General features: G+C 41.2%; 1 protein-coding gene across 1 annotated transcript in view; it reads left to right on the top strand.

Annotated features, from left to right (window-relative positions):
• Positions 1 to 18,112, top strand: part of LOC142960146 (seizure protein 6 homolog) — an 84,847-nt gene extending 66,735 nt beyond the window's left edge. The window contains exons 5-16 of the mRNA XM_076101789.1: positions 2,190 to 2,375; positions 3,185 to 3,353; positions 3,877 to 4,043; positions 4,137 to 4,331; positions 5,176 to 5,314; positions 13,158 to 13,354; positions 14,110 to 14,304; positions 16,545 to 16,736; positions 17,082 to 17,276; positions 17,469 to 17,507; positions 17,750 to 17,858; positions 17,953 to 18,112. Of these exons, the coding sequence (XP_075957904.1) occupies positions 2,190 to 2,375; positions 3,185 to 3,353; positions 3,877 to 4,043; positions 4,137 to 4,331; positions 5,176 to 5,314; positions 13,158 to 13,354; positions 14,110 to 14,304; positions 16,545 to 16,736; positions 17,082 to 17,276; positions 17,469 to 17,507; positions 17,750 to 17,858; positions 17,953 to 18,112 (1,943 nt within the window). The remainder of the gene's footprint in view (positions 1 to 2,189; positions 2,376 to 3,184; positions 3,354 to 3,876; positions 4,044 to 4,136; positions 4,332 to 5,175; positions 5,315 to 13,157; positions 13,355 to 14,109; positions 14,305 to 16,544; positions 16,737 to 17,081; positions 17,277 to 17,468; positions 17,508 to 17,749; positions 17,859 to 17,952) is intronic.
• The last annotated feature ends 2,188 nt before the right edge of the window (positions 18,113 to 20,300 follow it).

A 20,300-nucleotide genomic window follows, 5' to 3' on the forward strand; every position in this document is an offset into this window, starting at 1 on the left:
AATGGCAATAACTAGGTTCATTGGAGCTAGTGATAAACTATGAATTGAATGGATGACCCGAGGGCAGTGTACCTCGTCCCTGTGGCTCACTGATTCAGTGCAAAAGAAAGGCCTGTTTCATTATGGTGGAAACCAGTGGCTTGTGTGAAAGAATAACCGGTAGTCGGTAGATTAAAAACACAGTAGATGGGGGGGGGGGCAGCTTTGCAAGCCTTTATGGCCATTATGCATTTAGGGCAGTTTTCCCTTGAGTTGAAGTTCAAAGATTGATAGAATAACATGATTGAATACCCAGTCGAGCATCAAGGTAACGCTAGCAACATCGCTAAAGAGTTGTTTTTTGGACATCTTTGAATGACAATGAATGAAAAGCCCTTCACATTCACTTTTGATTTCCTTAGTAAACATAACGGTAATAGGATGTTGCCATTTCTACTTCTTTGATTCATGCCACTGTCTATTGCAGTGATATAGTTCTGTGATGTTCAATCAAGTAAAACAATAGCTGGATGTAAACAAACAGGTAACGCCTAAACTAAATTTCTATAGACGGGCTTACCCCAAACAACCCTTCAACTATTAAGCTGTAAATTGCTGTAGTCCATGTCTTCATTCTGTAAACAACATTAATCATATTAACATAAGTAGATTAAGGTGTTTACACTGCATAGCCCGTGCCCGATTATAATCATAATTGCTTTTAAGACTGCAAGTACATTTTCAGTGCAGACGGGTCTTTCGCAATGCCCTTTTGCTTATTGTTTTCTCCTTCTACTATTAGCTCCTATTAAATGCTTTGCATACACTCCATTAAGCTGCAACACGACATTGCATCTTGCAAAGTTTGAGTAAAGTTGCGGCTTTTAAGAGCTTTCTGTAATTTTGACGGTGCACAATCACACTGCGATTGTAGCACAAGCCAAAGTGGGTCCAATTAGTTTGCTTGTTTTGTTATTCACACAATCGGCAGAAGTTTAAAAGTTTTAGTCTGGTCATTAAAGTACCTACACTAATGAGGTAGAACAGTGCTGCCGTTAGACAGGAAGAGAAGGCTGTTTAATAGCTTCCATTACAGACTTGGTTAGCTCACTCCATTATCCATGCGAACTCCATCCCATCCTACACCATTTATTCAAAAACAAGGACAGGACAACAATGCAAAGCAAGACCAGGAACATTGATCTTACCCCGCTGGAATCACGACTCTTTGACAATCACCGCGGAGGCAATTCCTCCTCCAGCGATCACATTACGGCCCTATGATGTTCAACTGATGAGGAACATTTCCATTTGTCAAAGTATTTGCAGTGGCCCTACACCGCGCCACACAGTGATGTTAATTACTGTAGTGCTGCAAACATGTCTCTGCACATTTGCATACCGCATGAACTGGTAAACTGCAATTCATTTAGAGCTGGGGGTGTTTATAGACAAAGTTGATGGTTGGTGTGTGTGCGTTTGCGCGTGTGTGAGAGCGAGAGCGAGTGAGAGAGAGACACGGGAATGCTTATTAGAATGGAAAAACTATTTGTCTTTTTCCCCATTTATATCTAAATGCGTATGGGTGCTCAGTGGTGTTTTGGAGGGAAGACAACGTGGTCAACAATGCAACACAACAGCAGGGGTTATACAGTACACAATGCAGGACACAGAGGATTATGTTGTGGAGCCAGTTAACATTGTTGGCAGTTTGTTTTGGCCAGAATTGGAGTTTTGTGCAGAATGAAACACAATGTCATTTTTTACATTGAAAATCTCCCTCAGGCCTCGGGGACGCTGGTAGAATATTTAAAATTTGGGAGAAAAGTCAGACCAAGCAGGTCTCTGGATGAAGTGTTTCATCATCAGATCATACATGGAGTTATTTCCACTTCCAGAGCTTGGACATTTTAAGAAAAACTAGTTTGTGGACTCCTTTCTCTGTGAGGTCTTGTGCATAACTAGTTACACAACGGACAAACCACAACACTGGCAGAACCAAATTAGCATATCTATCCTCCTCCATAGTAAGTCACTGAATATTCATTCAAATAGTGCTCATCAAATAATGCATTTCCGTTTCGAGGATGTTAAGGCCCGTTACAAGCCACAGCGATGCCAAAAATAACATGAAAACATTTACTCACTGCATTTATTATTAAACTGTGTCCTTTGCACTCTTTTCATGTTGGACTTTCTTTCCTCTCCAGCCTTTGTGCTGAGCTGTGCATTCCCCAAAGAGCCTGCTGGTGGAGAAGTTTCCGTGACACACCTCCACCCCGGCGGAGAAGCCGACTTTCGCTGTTTCACTGGCTACAAGCTGCAAGGCCCCAAAATGCTCACCTGTCGCAATGCAACCACGCCTTACTGGAGTGGAAAGGAGCCCCGATGTGTGGGTAAGAGAAACAGGTTGTTTTTTTGCCAGACAAGAAGTAGGTCATTAACACTAGAAGCAGTTCAGGGCATCGAGGTAGCCCCTCACTAAACTGCAACAAAAAAAAACAAGTCCACAATGTAATTAGGCAAAAATAATAACTTTCATTAAATGCATTTATCCAAATGTCTTCTAAGATAAATCCAAATTTTTCAGAATCCAACAGAAGCAATTTCTACATTTAAAATATGCAAATACAATTAAACTTGTGAGGTATATTGTAAGCATCCCTCTCCTTAGCTTTCCTCTCAGGTGATTTTGATTAACGGGAGCTTTCACCAGGTTGTCTCCCATCGAGTCAGTTAGTTACACTCCGAGACCAAATGAGTGTGTTTGCATGTGATTAGCAGCGCGGGGAGCTATTCTTTGGAGACGGGGCAAAAACAAGGCCATTGGACCCGGCTGCCTTAATTAGATCTGCGCTGCATGACTATCCTTCTCCTGCTGGTAGAGGCTCATCTGCCAGTTCCAACCTTTCTCTGTGCCTGCCTGCAGCTGCTCTGGACCGATAGTGTTACTGCTGCAGTGTTACTGCTGCGGTTTTTCTCCTTTCTTTACATCCATACGTCCATCACACACTCTTAGACCCAGGTGAGCCCCCTAGTGTAGTCCGGCCACAATCCACTGGACTTTGACACAATCTACGCTCAGACAGGGACTTTACTGCAAACCCCCCTCCTACCATGGTTGGTGTCATTACCTTTCTCATATTGTCCTACCCTCCAACTCTTTGTCCTCCTTCCTCTTTCCTCTCACGGTCTTCTCATGCAGCATCCTGTGGGGGAATGATAAAAAATGCCACCTATGGTCGTATCGTCTCTCCTGGTTTCCCTGGCAACTACAGCAACAATTTGACGTGCCACTGGGTCCTGGAGGCCCCTGAAGGCCACCAGCTCCACATTCACTTTGAGAAGGTGGCTCTGGCAGAGGATGATGACAGGTGGTGTATGCACACTGCAAAAAATAAAAAAAATAAATCAATAGCACGTTTGAGAGATTGTGTACAAAGTGAATGTTGTGTATGTCTTCAGGTAATGGCACTGAGCTTCAAACTAATTTTCTGAATAACAGTATGCCTGTGGATAGAGGCTATAAATAACCAAAATCTTTAGGGAGTGACAGATGAATTTGAAGGGACCTTTTATCATTATAATCCTTTAACAGTGTTCTATCAAGCGAAGGAATTGGAGGGACTGCAGAGGGTAGTGAGTGGTAGGAAACAGCAATTGCATTACATTTTTCTCCAGCAACTACTGATCCACATGGCTATCGTCACACATGGCCATTCACCTCATTACCAAGTGGTGGAGAATGTTATCACAAAGTTATTACAGCCACAACTGGAACAGCGAGCAGCTCCCGGATAGCTTGGAACTTCGTTTTTAATGCTTCTCTTACCTTTCAAGGCTCACTTACGTCTATTTTAAACTCTCTTCCTCGTGTGTGTGTGTGTTTTCTTGTAGGCTGCTGATTAAGAATGGCAACAACATAGACTCTCCCCCTGTGTACGACTCCTATGAGGTTGAGTATTTGCCCAATGAGGGTGTGCTCAGTACTGGACGTTACCTGTTTATAGAGTTCACCACAGATGGGACAATGACCTCCACCGGTGCAGCAATCAGATACGAAGGCAGGTTTGATCATGCAGCTTGCAGAGCTTCCTAATAGAAAATCGGCACCTCGTCACTTGTGTCCAATGCCGTGTGCTTTTTCGTGTCCGCAGCTTTTGCCAAAGGCATGTGCTATGAGCCCTTTGTCAAGAACGGCAACTTCAGCGGCGGTGACTCCACCTACAGCGTGGGTGCAGTGGTTGAGTTCTCCTGTGACCCTGGCTACACGCTGGAGCAAGGCTCCGTAGTGATCGAGTGCGTGGACGCACAAAACCCACAGTGGAATGAGACCGAGCCGGCTTGCAGGGGTGAGTCAACAAACCTCATCCGCTGGAGTAATTGCGCGATGTGAAATCTATTCAAAAATAATGTGCTTCCACTGCAGCAGAATGTAAGAGGCAGATAGATGTGACTGACCTGAGGACCCAAGGCTTTCCTTGTCTGCTTGATCATTGCGGGAGTTAGTGAAGTCTTTTTATCCAAATATTAAAAGACCCCTGGCAGTTAACCGTATCTTCCTAAGCTGCTTTCCTCTGATCCATGATACATTTCCTCTTAAAATTATAACATTGATTTACTTTAATATGTGTGCTTGCAGGGCAGACTTTGTGCTTAAGATTAAAAAGGCATACAATAGTTGGCCTAAGATGAACACTACCACACTGCACCATAATAGCTACCCCTGAGCCCTTCCCATCTCTCTCTCTCTCTCTCTCTCTCACACACACGCTGACCTTACTCTCGCTCTTTGTTGCCTGCATGGTCCTTCTGTCACACAGGGAAATTGAAAAAGCTCTCCTGTAAAGCTAGATATGAGGAAATTAAATTTCTGCTCCTGTGGGTCATGGTCATCAAGCACTTCAGTGGTAGTATGCGGTTTCACAAGGTTCACGTCAAGGAGGCTGTACACCCCATTTCAGATGCGCTTTATTCAGCATTAAGACCATGTTTCCATTCTTTCACACAGCAGTTCATGTATCAACTTGTAGTTTTTCGTCACCGTGTTACTTGCACACGACAAATTGCGTGATTATATATTTAGTATATTGTTATTATTCATTTGATTGCAATCAACATTTTCTGTGTCTAGAAATCTGTTACAATGCAGACATTTGTTTCTCAGTGTCAACCTGAATTGTTTGTGCATTGCAGCTGTGTGCAGCGGGGAGATCACAGACTCTGCCGGTGTGGTGCTGTCTCCTAATTGGCCTGAGGCATACGACAAGGGGCAGGACTGCATCTGGGGTATCCATGTGGAAGAGGACAAGAGGATCATGCTTGACATCCAAGTGTAAGAGACTGCACTCAGGTGTAAGGCTAGAAATCACACAGGGAGGTCAGAGGAGGAGGTCAGATTGCCCGCGAGATGTCAAACACTCCATCTCAGGGACATAAATGCATGCACTCAAAGCTTCATTCTCCTCTATTATCTCACTCAGACAGACACACTACGACACGCACATGTGGAAAGTGTTTCTGTGGTTGCAGTCACTAATTAGATTTTTTTTTTTTTTTTTTCCATCCGCTACATTAAGAATTCTGTGTTGCTTCCAGCTCGCTCTCTGACCAGATTAGCCAGTAAGCCTCCCTGCTCCCACTTCCCTGGTGTGTGTCTCAGAGTTGGCTTTGAAATGAATATGCTCTGGCAGTGAACTACTCTGAGCCACTTATACAGTACAGCCTTCCTAACTGCAATTCAACGCATGCACACAGGCGTTAAAATAAACACAGGCACACTCGTTTCTGCTTCACATCACTCTGAGGGGACATGCGTGCCCCGTCCAAACACACCTAATACAAGTTATTGCTGTTCAATTATCACATTCCTTTCTTTTCTTCATCTTTCTCTAAATGTTTCTTTAAAAAAACTATCCAAGTGTGAGCATGAGAATCTGCATCTTTGTCTTTGTCTCATCTAATATGCATTCATCCGTTTGCCTTCCACGCAGACTATAGGGCACAGAGAGGTTTTAAAATGAAACCAGCAGGAATACTGCCATGAGGTCTGAAAAAAAAAAACTAAGGCAATTGTTAGCTTTTTGGTCATTGTGGTATCAATGCATGCAATCATTTGCAGCCTTCAATTTTTTAGGCTTTCCATACGCACCATTCATTCTTAGTATTTTCTGAACAGCTGATGAAATTGCAAGGCGTAATTAATAATGAATGAATGAATTATTTAAATTATTTAATCCAGATATGGGGTATGCATGCTGTGCAAGCAATCCACCACAGTGGTAGACCACCTAGAAAAACTAAATTGAATAGTGAAAATAAAAATGATATTTTGTTTTTTGTATTTCCTAATTACTTTGGGCAGTAAAAAACAAAACAAGCTATATTGTTTACTAAACATATCGTGTTTGTGGACAAGAGCAATGTGTGTTTTTTTATTTAAAAAAAAGATTAATACATAAAAATAAGCTAATGGGCATATATGAAAAAGTCAAGTGCAATCATATTGCAGACCTGCTTCAGACAGACACTGTGTGGTGGAGAAACAGTGTTTTTCTTTTGAAGAATTCTACAAACCATTGATGAATTGTTAAGACACTGGAAAAGAGCAAGTATTTCCTGTTCACTTCAAAATCGAGAAACTGCCCTTCCCCCAGTGATCAAATGAAGCGGTCACAGCCCGTAACCATTATTGCACTTAAATGTTGCTTTCTTGACTCATGCAAGTGTCAGCCTGGATGTACCAGTGATAAAATGTCTTTCACTGAAAACATTAGGGATCATGCTCATCTGATCATTTCAACAAATAGACATTGGGATAACATTAAATGCATCATATTGACAACAGATCATAATTCTGTTTTGCATGCCAACATTCAGTCAGAGTCAGCAGAGGAAGTGTGGATGGATTTTGTAAAGGCTCAGGTGGTAGGCTGCTGCATGGTTACAATCCACATAAAGCCTCAAACATTATCTCTCGGCTTTCAGGAACAGAGATATGAGCCATCAGTCAAATATGATCCACAGATCAAACAGGGAATAATAGCATTAGAGGATACCAATAATACACTGTCGAAATACCACACAGGAAGTTTATGTGACTCTGCTTGCCTACCTGTTCTTTAGTTGGAGATTAACACTCATGATTAATGTCTGAAAGTCAACCAGTGCACCAAGGGTTAAAATAAAAGATCAGAGGGGATTCTCCCTCCCCCACGCAGAAGTAAACCAGTTTGATTTGAGGTAAACTGATTTTCATTTCGAGAGATCTCTTCTTGGATTGCACCAGTCCAATATTTGTTTTAATCCGAGCCACACGAGGCCGCTCGCTGGAAATGAATGGTGCTGTGGCCAGCTTTAGTTTATCTCAAGGTTGGTCATGCGTGGCCTTCATGGCAGTAGGAACCCACAGCTGTCTGATCCTCGCAGACCCTCCCATTACCCTCATGTCCGATCATGTCCGATCATTGCATTCTCAAAGGCTCAACTACGTGTGTTTTTGTGCATGTACTGTGCGTGTGTGTAAGTGACAAAAGGCTCTTGTGGATGAGAGCTGCCTCATTATAAGGGTGGGCACACACCTTAATGAGAATGTTTTCTGTATTATCATTCATCGCTGTGCCTGTGCTGGCAATTACAGCGGAGCAGTGTGCATAATGAGGACTGATTAATTAATTTAGGCCAAACAGGAGGGCTGGCTCTTTGCTAATTACCACGGAGCATGGCTCGAGCAAGAGCCGGAGACAAGAGGTTACAGCTGATATCCCCACCTGTGGAACTCAACAAGGTAAAAATGATTCACATGTGGATTTTAGAATTCAGAGGACATCGTTTCTAGAACTGTGTTTCGACACAGTGAGTAACGTCTGTTTTACAGCAGTAATGTTTTTGTCAGTTTACTGAGCAGGATCAGAGACATTTTTAAATGGGACATACTGGGTTTATAGAGTCCTCTTGTGGAGATTCTAAGCATTACATGCCAATTGCAAGTAAACTTGTGTCTGGGTAGGTGCCCGGGATGTTAATGGTAATGTTTTATTTTATACCATAACCTTTTTTTTTTGCTGAGCAGAACAAATCAAATGTCAAATACGTGTAGGAATAGAAGTAGAAAGCAATTTCCTTTCTGTTAGAGTTACTGGATATTTGTCGGGTTCTTCAGACTCGACAGGTCAGGGAAGGTGACAGAATGCCTGGAGGCTTGTACAAAACGCAGCTGTCATCCCCTCATCTGCAGAATTGAGCTGGACACATTGGCATGCAGACGAGTTTTCAGAAATTCTCTAAAGAAAAAGTAATTTTTTCAAAACAGACCATTGGAACTTTGTAAACACCTAAGTCACGTCGATGAAGGAGACATTTAAAATCGGTTAGGACAATTCTAAAGTATTGCCATTACATCGTTTTGAAATAGGCTTTGTGCATCCTTTCCTGTTCCAGGCTTATATTAGCATTTGTCATTTAGGACCTGTCCAATCACAGACTAGGACTCAAGCAGTTGGGCGAGTGATTTATTTTTTCAAATTAAAGTTTATTGATGAGTTGTGCCCATATGTATTGTACTCGCCTGACTGGTTGCCTATTTTCTGCTCTTATAAACAACAAAGCATACAAAAAAGTAATGCAGCAAAAAGTGCAGTTACTTTAAAATGGAAGGCAAATATGAACTAAGGAAAATATAAGGAGTAAAACTTTTTCTTTCGAAGATTAGTTATCAGTTTGCAACACAGCACAGGGCATGACTACTTCCCTGTCTGTAGGGAAAACCTTTAGAGGAGCCAGGTGGGATGACATTTGGGTGGAGTGATTGCCAGGTTGCTACAGAGAAGGCAGCTGAAAGAGCTTGTCGTGACTCACCACAGAGTGCTGTTTAAGTCTGGACTGAAGGGATTTTGGCACTCTTTTGTGTTGTCGCCAGCATTTCGAAAGCAACTCAAGCAGACAGTGGGAAAATTCAAAACCAAGGTTGACATCAGCATTGTATTTGAGTTAGAGCGACTGGGTTTTGTATGTTGAAATATGCAGATGTACGTTTGCCTAAGGAGATCTGTCTTGTAATCAGATTTCATCAAATGCAAAAACATGTTTGTGGTACACAGTTGTAAGGAAAGGAGGAATATCAGCAGCAACGCTATTGCGCTCCATCACCATACCAGATTATAGAAACTAGCAACAGAATACGGGTTGTGGAGTTGATAATGTACACCTTTGTGAGGGAAGGTAGAGTGCATTACAGTACAAATAGATCCATGTGAAAACTCTCTGTAAATGACTAAACATGTACATGTATTTATTGCAAAATGGAGCAGCAGGGGCTGTAATTGTGTGTTGAGTTGGATGAAATGCAGACTGGACGTTATCGCACGGTTTGAGATTGCCAACCGACAGTTCCACATCCCTCCTTCTAGGGTAGTGTAAATGCAGGGACACCTTTTGGGAGATACGGTGAAATACAGTGTAATGATAAGGAGGAGAGCCTTGTTAACATGAGCAGCAGGTGGACGATAGAGCATGAATAGAAGTGAAGTGTGAGATGTGGAGATCGAAAAAGATGCAAACAATTTGGTGTTGCTCTGTGGACTACACCCATGGGTTTTTTTTGTTTTTTTTTATATCGTGGCACCACTACTCCTGATAATTCCATGCAGTCATTAAGTGCGTGCAGGCTGCGTCTCATCCATAGAGTATGCCTCAAAAAAAGATGTTACAAATACATAACAAAGAATGTAAGAGTGTGAAAACAGCATTTTTGCACATGTATGTCATTTCTAAATGCACATTTCCAAATACACAAATTGTGCTGATGGCGGTTTGGAAATGGACACTGGCATTGTCATTCCTGTCACTTTCACCACAGCCGCTGATTGTTGGAGAACATGGAGGTGTAAATTGTCCCCATAGCTGTCCAACTAACCAGGGGGAGTAGCTTGTCACTCAGCACCTCATTTCACCGCCATTCATGCAGCTGGCATCTATTATGTGTGTCTGTCAGGAGAAGCTGAAATCCAGTTTTGGCTTTTCCATTTCAGCATCAGCACAATGCACACGCACAGAGTGGAATCCAATCATTCTGGTTATGTTTTTGAGTCATAGTTGCCTCCAGGGTCTTGCAATCCTCAACTAGAGGACGATGAATATTCACTTTGTGCATGCAATTTTGTGTGTGAATTGTTGATTAACACAGATAGTCAACATTAATATGAAGGATTTGTTCGTAATGAAGCTGAAGTGGGTGTATTTTGCTCGCATACTTGTTTCTACTCAGCAGTAATGTAGAAAGTCTGTGGGGGAGGTTGTGAAGCAACGATTGAGGCGAGGTAAACAAGACTCGGGTCATTTGTTTTATTCTATCGTAAAACTGTGTCAATCACAGAGGAAGCAGCCCCATCAAAAGCTGCTAATATTATGTTTGTTCCAACAAGGCAACAGAAGTTAAGTTAATCTGTGCTGTGCATATTAAATCTCATGTTCATCGCTTTAGTCCCATGGGTTCTAATGCTCAAAAAGAGCCTCAATCTCAGCTCACACTTTTCATTATAAGTCTCTGCAACAATGAGTCAGCATAAGTTGCCTACTTGAAGTAAAAGAGAAGAAACCCAAACCAGCTCAATGAATGACATATATAGTGTGTCTGACAGCTGATTCAAATCAGTGAGCTCACAGGGCAATCAGCCTGAACATGGAAACAGAGCTCTTAGAGAAGTCATTCGAAAGCCCACACAAAAACATAATTTTGACATCTCTTCTTCACACTTTAGTCCAATTGCTACCAACTTTTCTGTGGATCTTTATTGGACCAAGCTTAGCAAAATCTATCAAAAGCTCTTGGATATCTTAGTTAATCTGTTGACCAATGAACTTCAAAAGGGCGAGGCTAAGCACATAAATAGAACAAACCACAACAACAAAAACAACCATGCCAATCTTCACTAAACTTGCGGGATATGTCCACAGAAGTACCTGAAGTGTACCCTGAAAGCTTCATTCAAATCGACTACTAGTGGGCGCAACAAATACAAAGAAATGGGCGTGGCATAACAAATAAGACAATAAATCTGAAATTGTTTGTCCAATCATTACAAAACTTTGAGGATATGTTTTATACCAATGTTTAACCACGGGTAAAAAACTATTTTGTAATCAGTCAATAGGGTGCGCAGCCACATCCAAATATGTGCATAAGCCTGGTGCAAATTTGGCCATAAATCACTGACAGTTTGTCCAAACATCACCAAACTTACTGGATATTTTTACTTAAGCTCCCCAAAATGTTTCCTGAGAAATATGTCTGGCGGGACTTTGAGTGTGCAATTATTGAAAAGCACAATACAGTGTCATGATGAAACAATGTGTGTGATTGGTCCCACTCCATCCCAGAATTAAACCAGTGACTTTGCTCAGCTTTGTGCAGCCTGAAACCCACTTGCCTGTGGCTTTGATTTTGGCAACTGAGCTTCTTACTTCTGTTGAGCGAAAAAGGGTTTCAGCCTGGAATGACCGCTTGCGGCAATATCGTTTGCTGTGAATTGTACATTAATATTTCCACATTGATTTAAAGGTTATTTCGAACATCCTTTCTTTGTTTATTTAAACTTAAATACTGCACTGGATGTGTTACTGGGATGTATTTTTGTGTTCTCCTGCTGAATTATTGCTTAAATTGAAATGTATGCATTACATGCATGTTTTTTAAAATATCTGTCTACTTTCTACTGATCTTTACATGTTTTTCTATTTTGTGCTCGTTCCTAAGATGAGGATATTTGAAGGCTTTTCTTTGGCCTTTCTGTGGACTCCATTTCTATGTTCCTGTTGATTGCCCTGTGATCTCACAAATTTGAGTCACCTGTATGCCTCTCTATCTCCCTCAGGTGCTGTGTGATTAGTATTATTTTTTAAATTCCCAACAAGGGAACCTATGCTTTCCACCTGCAAGCTTGCTAGAAGTGCATATCCATGCAGTTCTGCCATCTGAGAATAAAAACATTTTCTTAAACACATTTATTTATGTAGCAAATATTTTGACTTTTAAATTTGACCTAAAGTACATCAACTTCCAGCTCATATTTTTTGAGTTAAAGTAAATCAACGATAAAGAGAGATAAAGACAGGGTAAGAGACAATGACACATGATGTGAGAACAAGGTGTGATCACAGTGGAGCTGGCAATATGATTTTTAGGCATTGCAATTTGCATTGATGCAAAATTGTGCGAAGGAATTGAGAAAAGCTGTGGGGATTGTTATCGGTTACAATTTTTGGGAAATCGCCGCTTTCCTGAAAACGGTTTGATTGCTTGCTGGAGAGCTCATGCAGTGGGCGGGTGATTCATGGCTACAAAAGCATGACTTCTACCTATGACGTGCATGAAGAATGGCACTGTGCCATTAATACTGTTAAGTTCTGTTAAACACAGCTTGGGAATGTAACGCAAAACAACCATACAGCCGATCTGCACTGCTGATTTGACTCCCACCTAAAGAGCAACTAGTTCCCCCTGCTTATTATATCAGCAGGGGGAACTACACATTCTCCATCCCCCGTGTGTGTGAATAAATGTCAGGCTTTGCTGATGTTCCATAAAAGGGGCAAGGACATCCGAATCTCCAAAGGGAAAAGGTTAATGCATTCTTAAGTTAATGACAGCAGAGATTCTCTCCAACTGTGGCTCAGCTGCCTCATATTCAATTTTATATGTGAATTATAGCTAACATTTAGATGTTTGTTTTTTTGGATTATTTACTCATCCGAGGCCTTTAGTCCTCATTATGTTTCTATAATCCTGGTTGTCATGCATTGCATCTCTTTTTTTTTGTAAGCAAAAGGATCATATTTTATTATGCTCATATATTTGCAGATATGCAATTTAGTACATATTCATGAGACCGATGTGGGGGACGGAGAGACATACATCATGAATAATTTAGTGTTTACTTCACATCAGATCCATCCAATATAAACAGAATTAATATTTTCCAAGTACTGCTGACGCAGTCGTCTTATGCCATCAGCAATGCTTTCATCAGCAGAAGAAGATAGCAGTCACTTCACTGTTTAATGCTTTGTGCAAAAATGCACAGCAAACATGCCACACAACCACAGACATGGGGCGTTGTGTATGAAAACCTTCATCTATATAACTAGGAAGAAATTGAACCACTTTGTTATGTCTCTTCTAGTCTCCACGTTGGTAAGAATGACCTGCTGACCTTCTATGATGGTGATGACCTGACGGCTAACATCCTGGGCCAATACAGTGGCACACGGCCACACTTTAAGCTCTACACCTCCATGGCTGATGTCACTATTCAATTTCAGTCCGATCCTGCCACCAACATCTACGGATACAACAACGGCTTTGTGGTCCACTTCTTTGGTAAGACTGTTTATTTATTTGGTCAGCTAAGATTTGACCCAACATTGTTTTGTCCTCTGGTTACCTGCAGTACATAGCTTTCTGTTGGAATTAAACTTTGTGTAAAATTGGGACTGCAAGACAAACAAGAAAATAAAAACAATTGTACTAAGCGTGCAATGTAAAATGTACGCGTTCCTATAACCTAGCAGGTTACCAATTACAAAAAAGTATTTGTTTCTCTTTCTCTTTGCCTCTTTCTCTTGATGTGCCTCTGTCTGTCTTCTGGCTTATCCCAGGTGCAGAGGATGAGATAACAACAAACAGACACAAAATAATAGGGTGCACTTCAACATCAGCTGTTTTTGCCCAGTGCTTTGTGTTCTTGGCCCTGTACGCTGCAGTTAGGGAGGCGCAGATTGACTGCTGCCAAACCACATGCTGTGTTCCTCCCAGCAAACATCACAAGCCTCTATTTACATTGTTCTCCCAAACTGCTGCTGTTTAGTGCGCACAGAACTGACAATTTTGCAGTCGTATTCAATCCCTGCCGAGGAGGTTGTTATATATCAATGCAAGGATTTCTTCAAGGAATGTCACTTTGTGTCCTTAAATACCAAATACAGAATGAACATTACACAAGAAAATGTATAGAATTTCTGCCTACCCAATACCATTCTTTTCTCAATGTATCTGCATAAATAGATAGGATGTCTGTAATTTTCCCATTCTATCTCTCCTATCTTCTACCAACACAACTGCTCCAACGTCAACAGAGGTGCCGAGGAACGACACCTGCTCGGAGCTGCCAGAGATCACCAACGGCTGGAAGAGCACGTCCCACCCCGACCTCATCCACGGCACCGTCATCACCTACCAGTGCTACCCTGGATTTGAGCTGGTGGGCTCTGAGATCCTCATGTGCCAGTGGGATCTCACTTGGAGCGGCGATGTGCCGAAATGTCAGGAAGGTGAGAGGAAGGCACACAAATCCTGGTGTTTTCTCCATTTGTTCAGCGAGTGAGAGGAAGACATCGGCAGTCATAAAGCTTTCGCTCAGAATACTTTGTCTTCGCGAGCAGACAAGAATACGTGATAAAACTCAAATTGTATTGGTTTAGTCTACACGTCAGGCTGACATCTAGAAATCTGAAGTTGCTCTCAAAATGGTCACAACTGTGTATCAAATGTTACAAATGAAAAATAAGATTTACAAATGCAATCATTCATGCTTAATTAATCTCAATCTTCTCACAAATACCAAGCAATTTGAACACATGTAAAACAATGCACGCATCGCAACCTGAACGAATATTAATATATGTACAGATATTTTACTTCACAGATCTGATCATTTTTGCCTGCGAAAAGCTTCCTGTTTATACAAATGTCTAAAACTATTAGACATTCTTTTATATTTATTTACAGATTGTTAAATGACGTGCCACCACCTGGTGGTCATGTGTTAAATTACATGCCGGCACCACAGACACAATGCCAATGGAAAGTCAGTTCGGACCCCATGGTGGACACATGTGTGAAACGCATTAAATGCATCCACATGAATATGCAATGCTCAAAGCCAGTATACATATTGAAAGACTTATTTACAGTGGACACGAAGGGATGGGGATAAATCAAACAAACAGGACTTTCATCCAGGAGACTGTTTGTGTCCCCAGAGTGATGTTTAGTTACTGAAGTTACGTGTGCGACATGTTAATGTATTTTGCTCAGTTTACATACCTAAATAAGTGGAGTTTCCCCCCCCCCCAAACGTTAAGTTGTTTCTATATCGGTGGCACGTTGTTCTACACACAATGCACTGCTAGTGGACAACATCTGAGCTTGCTCATTTCTAAATATATTGAAATCAAACCATTTCTCATGTGTATTGGACATCTTTCCACGACGTCCATAACCTACCATAAGTATGCATGTTAAGGTTGCAATTTCAAAAGCTTTACTACCTCCCTTTCATGTGCATTTATTTTTAAGTCCAATGAGAGATTGGTTGGGAAAAAAAGAATGATGGCAGTTAAGCACTGAAGTCCATTCTCTCATCAATGTTTTCTTTAATGTGAACATATTGAATTTCCACTGAATATATCCTGCTGATGAGTTCAGCAAATTACCCTTTGTTAAAACCTTTCTTACAAGTTCAGAATGTGTTTTTGTTTGTCAATTGAAACTGCCTCGTCAGTCAGTCCTCTTGAGTGGACAGCAGCTGCTCTCCTGGCAGGTTCATCGTTAAGACAGATTGGTCTCAGCTGGGTTGGACAAGGTTTTAAAAGGCTGCCACCTTCATTTCACCCTGTTTCTAACTAAATTAATAACCAGTATTTGATCCCTCCCTGGTCTTTTTATTTGCCCTTCTAGTGCTCTGCTATTCATAATATTCTCATGACGTTTGGTTTGTTTCCTTCTAATGTGGCACAATATCTTTTAACACAGCATATTGGTTCATAGCTGTCATTTAACATCTGTTGAGTAATTGAGATATCCTCATCCACACCACATAAGTGATCAACAACAAAAACCATGCAAACCATGGCCAGTTCACTCAACAGATTAGTTATTGGAGATTTGGGAATTGCACCTGAAAAGGCATCAACAATCACTTATAAACTGGTTCCCTGAACACTACTTGAGGAAATGTCCTAAACAAGGGACCTAGATAACTGAAGCCCAGACTAGTCTCTTTGAGTGCTCTCTTGGGTTTGGATCTGATGACTGATGAAGACAGCATGTGGTTCATGATTTCTTTACTGAAACACTAAGTGATCAAATCTTGTCTTGTATGGATAAGGTTTGGTAACTTAAAGAAAGTTGTGAACGATCTGCCCTCATGGTCAAATAAGGACACGGTCGTTTCCTGCTGTGATGTGTGACATGATATTTAAAAACTGAAGTAGAGGGAGGGTTGTGTCCCACAATGAATACAAACATGCATACCGAAAACCAACATGTTTTGTAACAATAACTCAGGAAGATAACTGGCAACCCAAGAAATAATCGGGGACAAACACCCTGCGGACAAACACCTCCGTCCTTCAGAACTGCTTTTGCAAATGTGCACCATATTTTCCTCTCAAGCCATTGTTTTTTTTGGAGGGGAGCTTAAAGAAACACTTCTACTACTTCTACTACTACTACTACTACTACTACCACCAATGATAACAAATATTCATTTGTTTTTGCGATGCACCAGTTTTGACGTGCCAGGACCCAGGAAATGTGGAGCACAGTCACAAGGTGATCGCAGGCAACCGTTTCATCGTTGGATCGACTGTACAGTTTATCTGTAATAAAGGCTACGTCCTGTCTGGCAGCAGCCTCCTCACCTGCTACAACCGAGATTCAGCCACACCCAAGTGGAACGAGAGGCTGCCCAAGTGTGCCCGTAAGTCTAATGAGCCAAAAACACACAGAGACATGGAGGCAAACACACTTAACACTCGCACTGTTTGAGTGCTTTGAATATATGATTTAAACATGTTGTTAATTTTGTGCTACTCCTGTTTCTTTGGTGACAAATGCCAACTAATCCACCTATAATGAGTTGTGTATTCTTTGCCAAATGTCTTTTTAAAAGTTCAACAAAATAAATTGTCAATCTTGCCTTTCTTGTCTCGGTTGATGTGCATGTTGCCTTTTTATACGTGTTCATATTTAGTGTCAGTGTTTCTACAGTTGGAAAAAGATGCATTGCCATATTTTTGTGACGTGAGATATTCCCGCCTCTCAGCTGAAAAGTACGAGCCATGCAGGAACCCCGGTGCTGCCTCCACCAGTGTGCAGAGCTCTGAAAAGGCCTTTTACCAAGCCAGAGAGATGCTCAGCTTCTCCTGCCACTCAGGCTACGAGCTGCACGGTGACGCCACCATCTACTGCATCCCCGGACACCCGTCACAGTGGAATAGCACTCCACCTGCCTGCAGAGGTAAACCATGCACTCTGTGTAGCAAACATTTTTTGTTTTTTTTACGTTTGTCACATTTTGAAGCTCAAGTGCTATTGATTTGTGTTGCTGATGAATGAATGCAAGGACTTACTTTGTATGTAAGTGTAACATTATGCACTGTGCTCGTAGTGCAAATATTGACTAAACTGCAATTGTGTCTTTTTTTTTTAGCATCCTCAACCCAATATGAGAACGAACGCCGGCTAGATGGTGAGTCGTGTTTTGAAACGCTGCAGTATCATTGTGCTGGTTTCTATTCGTGCCGCGCTGGCGACAGCATAGCCGGAGGCATTATGTGTTCAGACTCTCCGGTCAAGGTCACTGTGACTTCACATCCGTCCCATTCTCAAGCGATATCTCACAAACACCTCGAGGGAATTTCTTCACATTTGGTACAAACATTGTGTATTCCACAGAAATAATACCTGTTGTTGTTTTTTCCCCACTTCTAGTTGTAAATATGGATTATAGCATGGAGGGAACCAATATTGCCCTTGCAGTTTTTATTCCGACCGCAATCATTTTGGTGGTTGTTCTGGGGATTTATGTCTACTTTGCAAAGTAAGTCGTGACTTTAAAAAAAAAAACAGTTTATTTCATTTTAAATCAAATGAGCCTTCACAGGATGTTCCCTGTTTCTCTACTCGTAACTTAGACTCCAAGGGAAGACCATCAGAATGCCAACGTCCTCGCCACCGTATGACAACATGACGGAAGAGTCGGCTTTCGACAACCCGATATACGAGAGCGGAGTAAGTACAGATGTCATGAGCATGCAAGACGTGGATTCACAGAACACCAGTGTTCTGTCCTGATCCACTCCCATCTGGCTGCCATCCTATCGTCATCCCATGGTTCACCAGCAGAGGGCGCCCTCCGCCTCATCTTTCATCACCATGTCAATCATCACTGAGAGCAAGCCACATAGCTGATGTTTCTGCTGAAAATAGAAAGCAAGGCCACTTTTCCTCACCTCACTCTGTGATCATTTTTCATCTTGGATTTCCATACTTCATTAACTTTGGTCCTGCAGTACATCATTCACATTGTGGTGCGTCATCTCCTACCCTTGTCATATAAATGTAATATGTTCTATCCGTCGGTCACACCTTTTGTGTAACTGCACATTTGCTAGTCTGTACAATTTAAAAAAAAATCAGTATTACAGTATGCCACATGTTTCTGTGTGAACAGTGAATATGTGGATGTACGTTGTCTCCTGTTCTTTATATACTGGTCTCAAGTGCATCCTCTCCTCTTTTCTTCCCTGCTCCCTCAGCACTGGCAGTCTCATTCTAGATACTAAGTGTCAGTCTGTCCACTTTGGCTGTACTGCTGACGAACTATGAGGCGAGATCTCCTCCTGGTGCAGAGAGCACATCTCACTCACCGTCACCTGTCCCTTTTCTGTTTTGACAACACCTCCCCAACCTGCCACACATTCTGATCAGCTGGTTGGTCGCTCTGCTCTTCTATTAACACTGGCTGCCTAACGCCACGTCAGTATTTGCAGACCACTCTCGCTATACAGAACCACTGGTTGGTGACAATTTGAAACGCGTTGGTGACGCAGTCATGAGACATTTGGCCTCTTGACATACAATCACGTTTGTTTGTTTTTACAACTAAAAGATTGCTTAAAGATTTGCAAGAATTCTTACATGAATAAACTCTCTACCTTTAAATATAAAAACAACTTTGACCCAACTTTCAGCTTCTAACTTGTTTTTCACTTCAACCCGCCCCTCTTCTGCCTTGCATCTGTCATTCTATCATTTCAGTAAGGATAATGTTGTGCTGTCTTGGTTCATTAACTATTGTATATGTGTGATTGTGACATCTATGCAACATTGCATACTGGTCACATTTAGTTTTGTGTCCTTAAAGTATAGCAGCAGCACTTCATTTTGGGGTATTATTGTGTTATTATTTGTTTATTTCTTATGACGTTGCCAACAGATAATAATTGGGAAAAATAATTGTGTGTTCAATTGATACTTATTGATAATAAATGTTTATGGGAATTAATAGTTGTCCACTGTAAACAATATCTCTTCTCATGATGTCATCATTTCTGTTTTTGTCATGCTCATACCAAATTGTGTACGTTTCCACATTTTAGGTTTATTAAAATGTGCAAAACATTACTGATAAACAGTATTCTTATATAGTAAATCATTATGCCAGCACTATAGAGATTTGTTATCTTAACTCAAACATATCAGACAAGAGTTCAAGATACGTTTTTATTGTGCATCACAAATTGTACAATCCTCTTATCACTATAATTCTTTACAGGACAAATTAAAAAAATTAAGAGGTGTCCATTTAGAGACCTTTAATGCAAGAATTGCTAAAGCTTTGTCTTTTGGGACCCTCTCTACACTGCTCATCGTTTCCCTCCATTCTTTCTTTGTTCCCAATTGATTCCTTTCCATTTCCCCTTTTGTGTGGATTACTGTAAATACGTCTTTCTGTCCACGGTCAGAATCTGTGGATCACCATGGTGATATTTTTATAAAGTAAAATGGTGATGACTGTTGGTGATTGTATGTTTCTAAGTACTTTTTTTTTTTTGATGCCCTAATCCAGTAGCAATTAAACACCGAGGGAAACGGTGCTTTGATTGTCGAGATCTGTTGGATACAAATTCCCCATCACCCATCACTCTTTGGAAACTTTCCATCATTACTTTAATTTTAATTTGTGTGTACGGGTCTGCTCTTTGTAAATAAACTGCCTGTCCAATAAGAGTGCCTCACGACTGACTATAACCTGAGAAGTATCACGTGTGAACATGTTCGTAAAACTAAATCTTTTGTTTGTCTATTATTTTGTATTTGTGGGCCTGATATCATTAGTACTCCACACTGCGTTGAGGCTTTTCTGTCCTACAGTTTCTCTTCTGGAAACAAAAAACAAATGACGGATATACTTTTCCTACGAGCTGATGTGTGGTGTCAACTGGATATAGCATCGGAGGATTTCTCACATACTCTTAAC

The sequence above is a fragment of the Anarhichas minor genome, unplaced genomic scaffold (genome assembly GCF_050575085.1).
Source record: "Anarhichas minor isolate MPS153535 unplaced genomic scaffold, ASM5057508v1 ptg000027l, whole genome shotgun sequence".
Taxonomy (NCBI): Eukaryota; Metazoa; Chordata; class Actinopteri; order Perciformes; family Anarhichadidae; genus Anarhichas; species Anarhichas minor.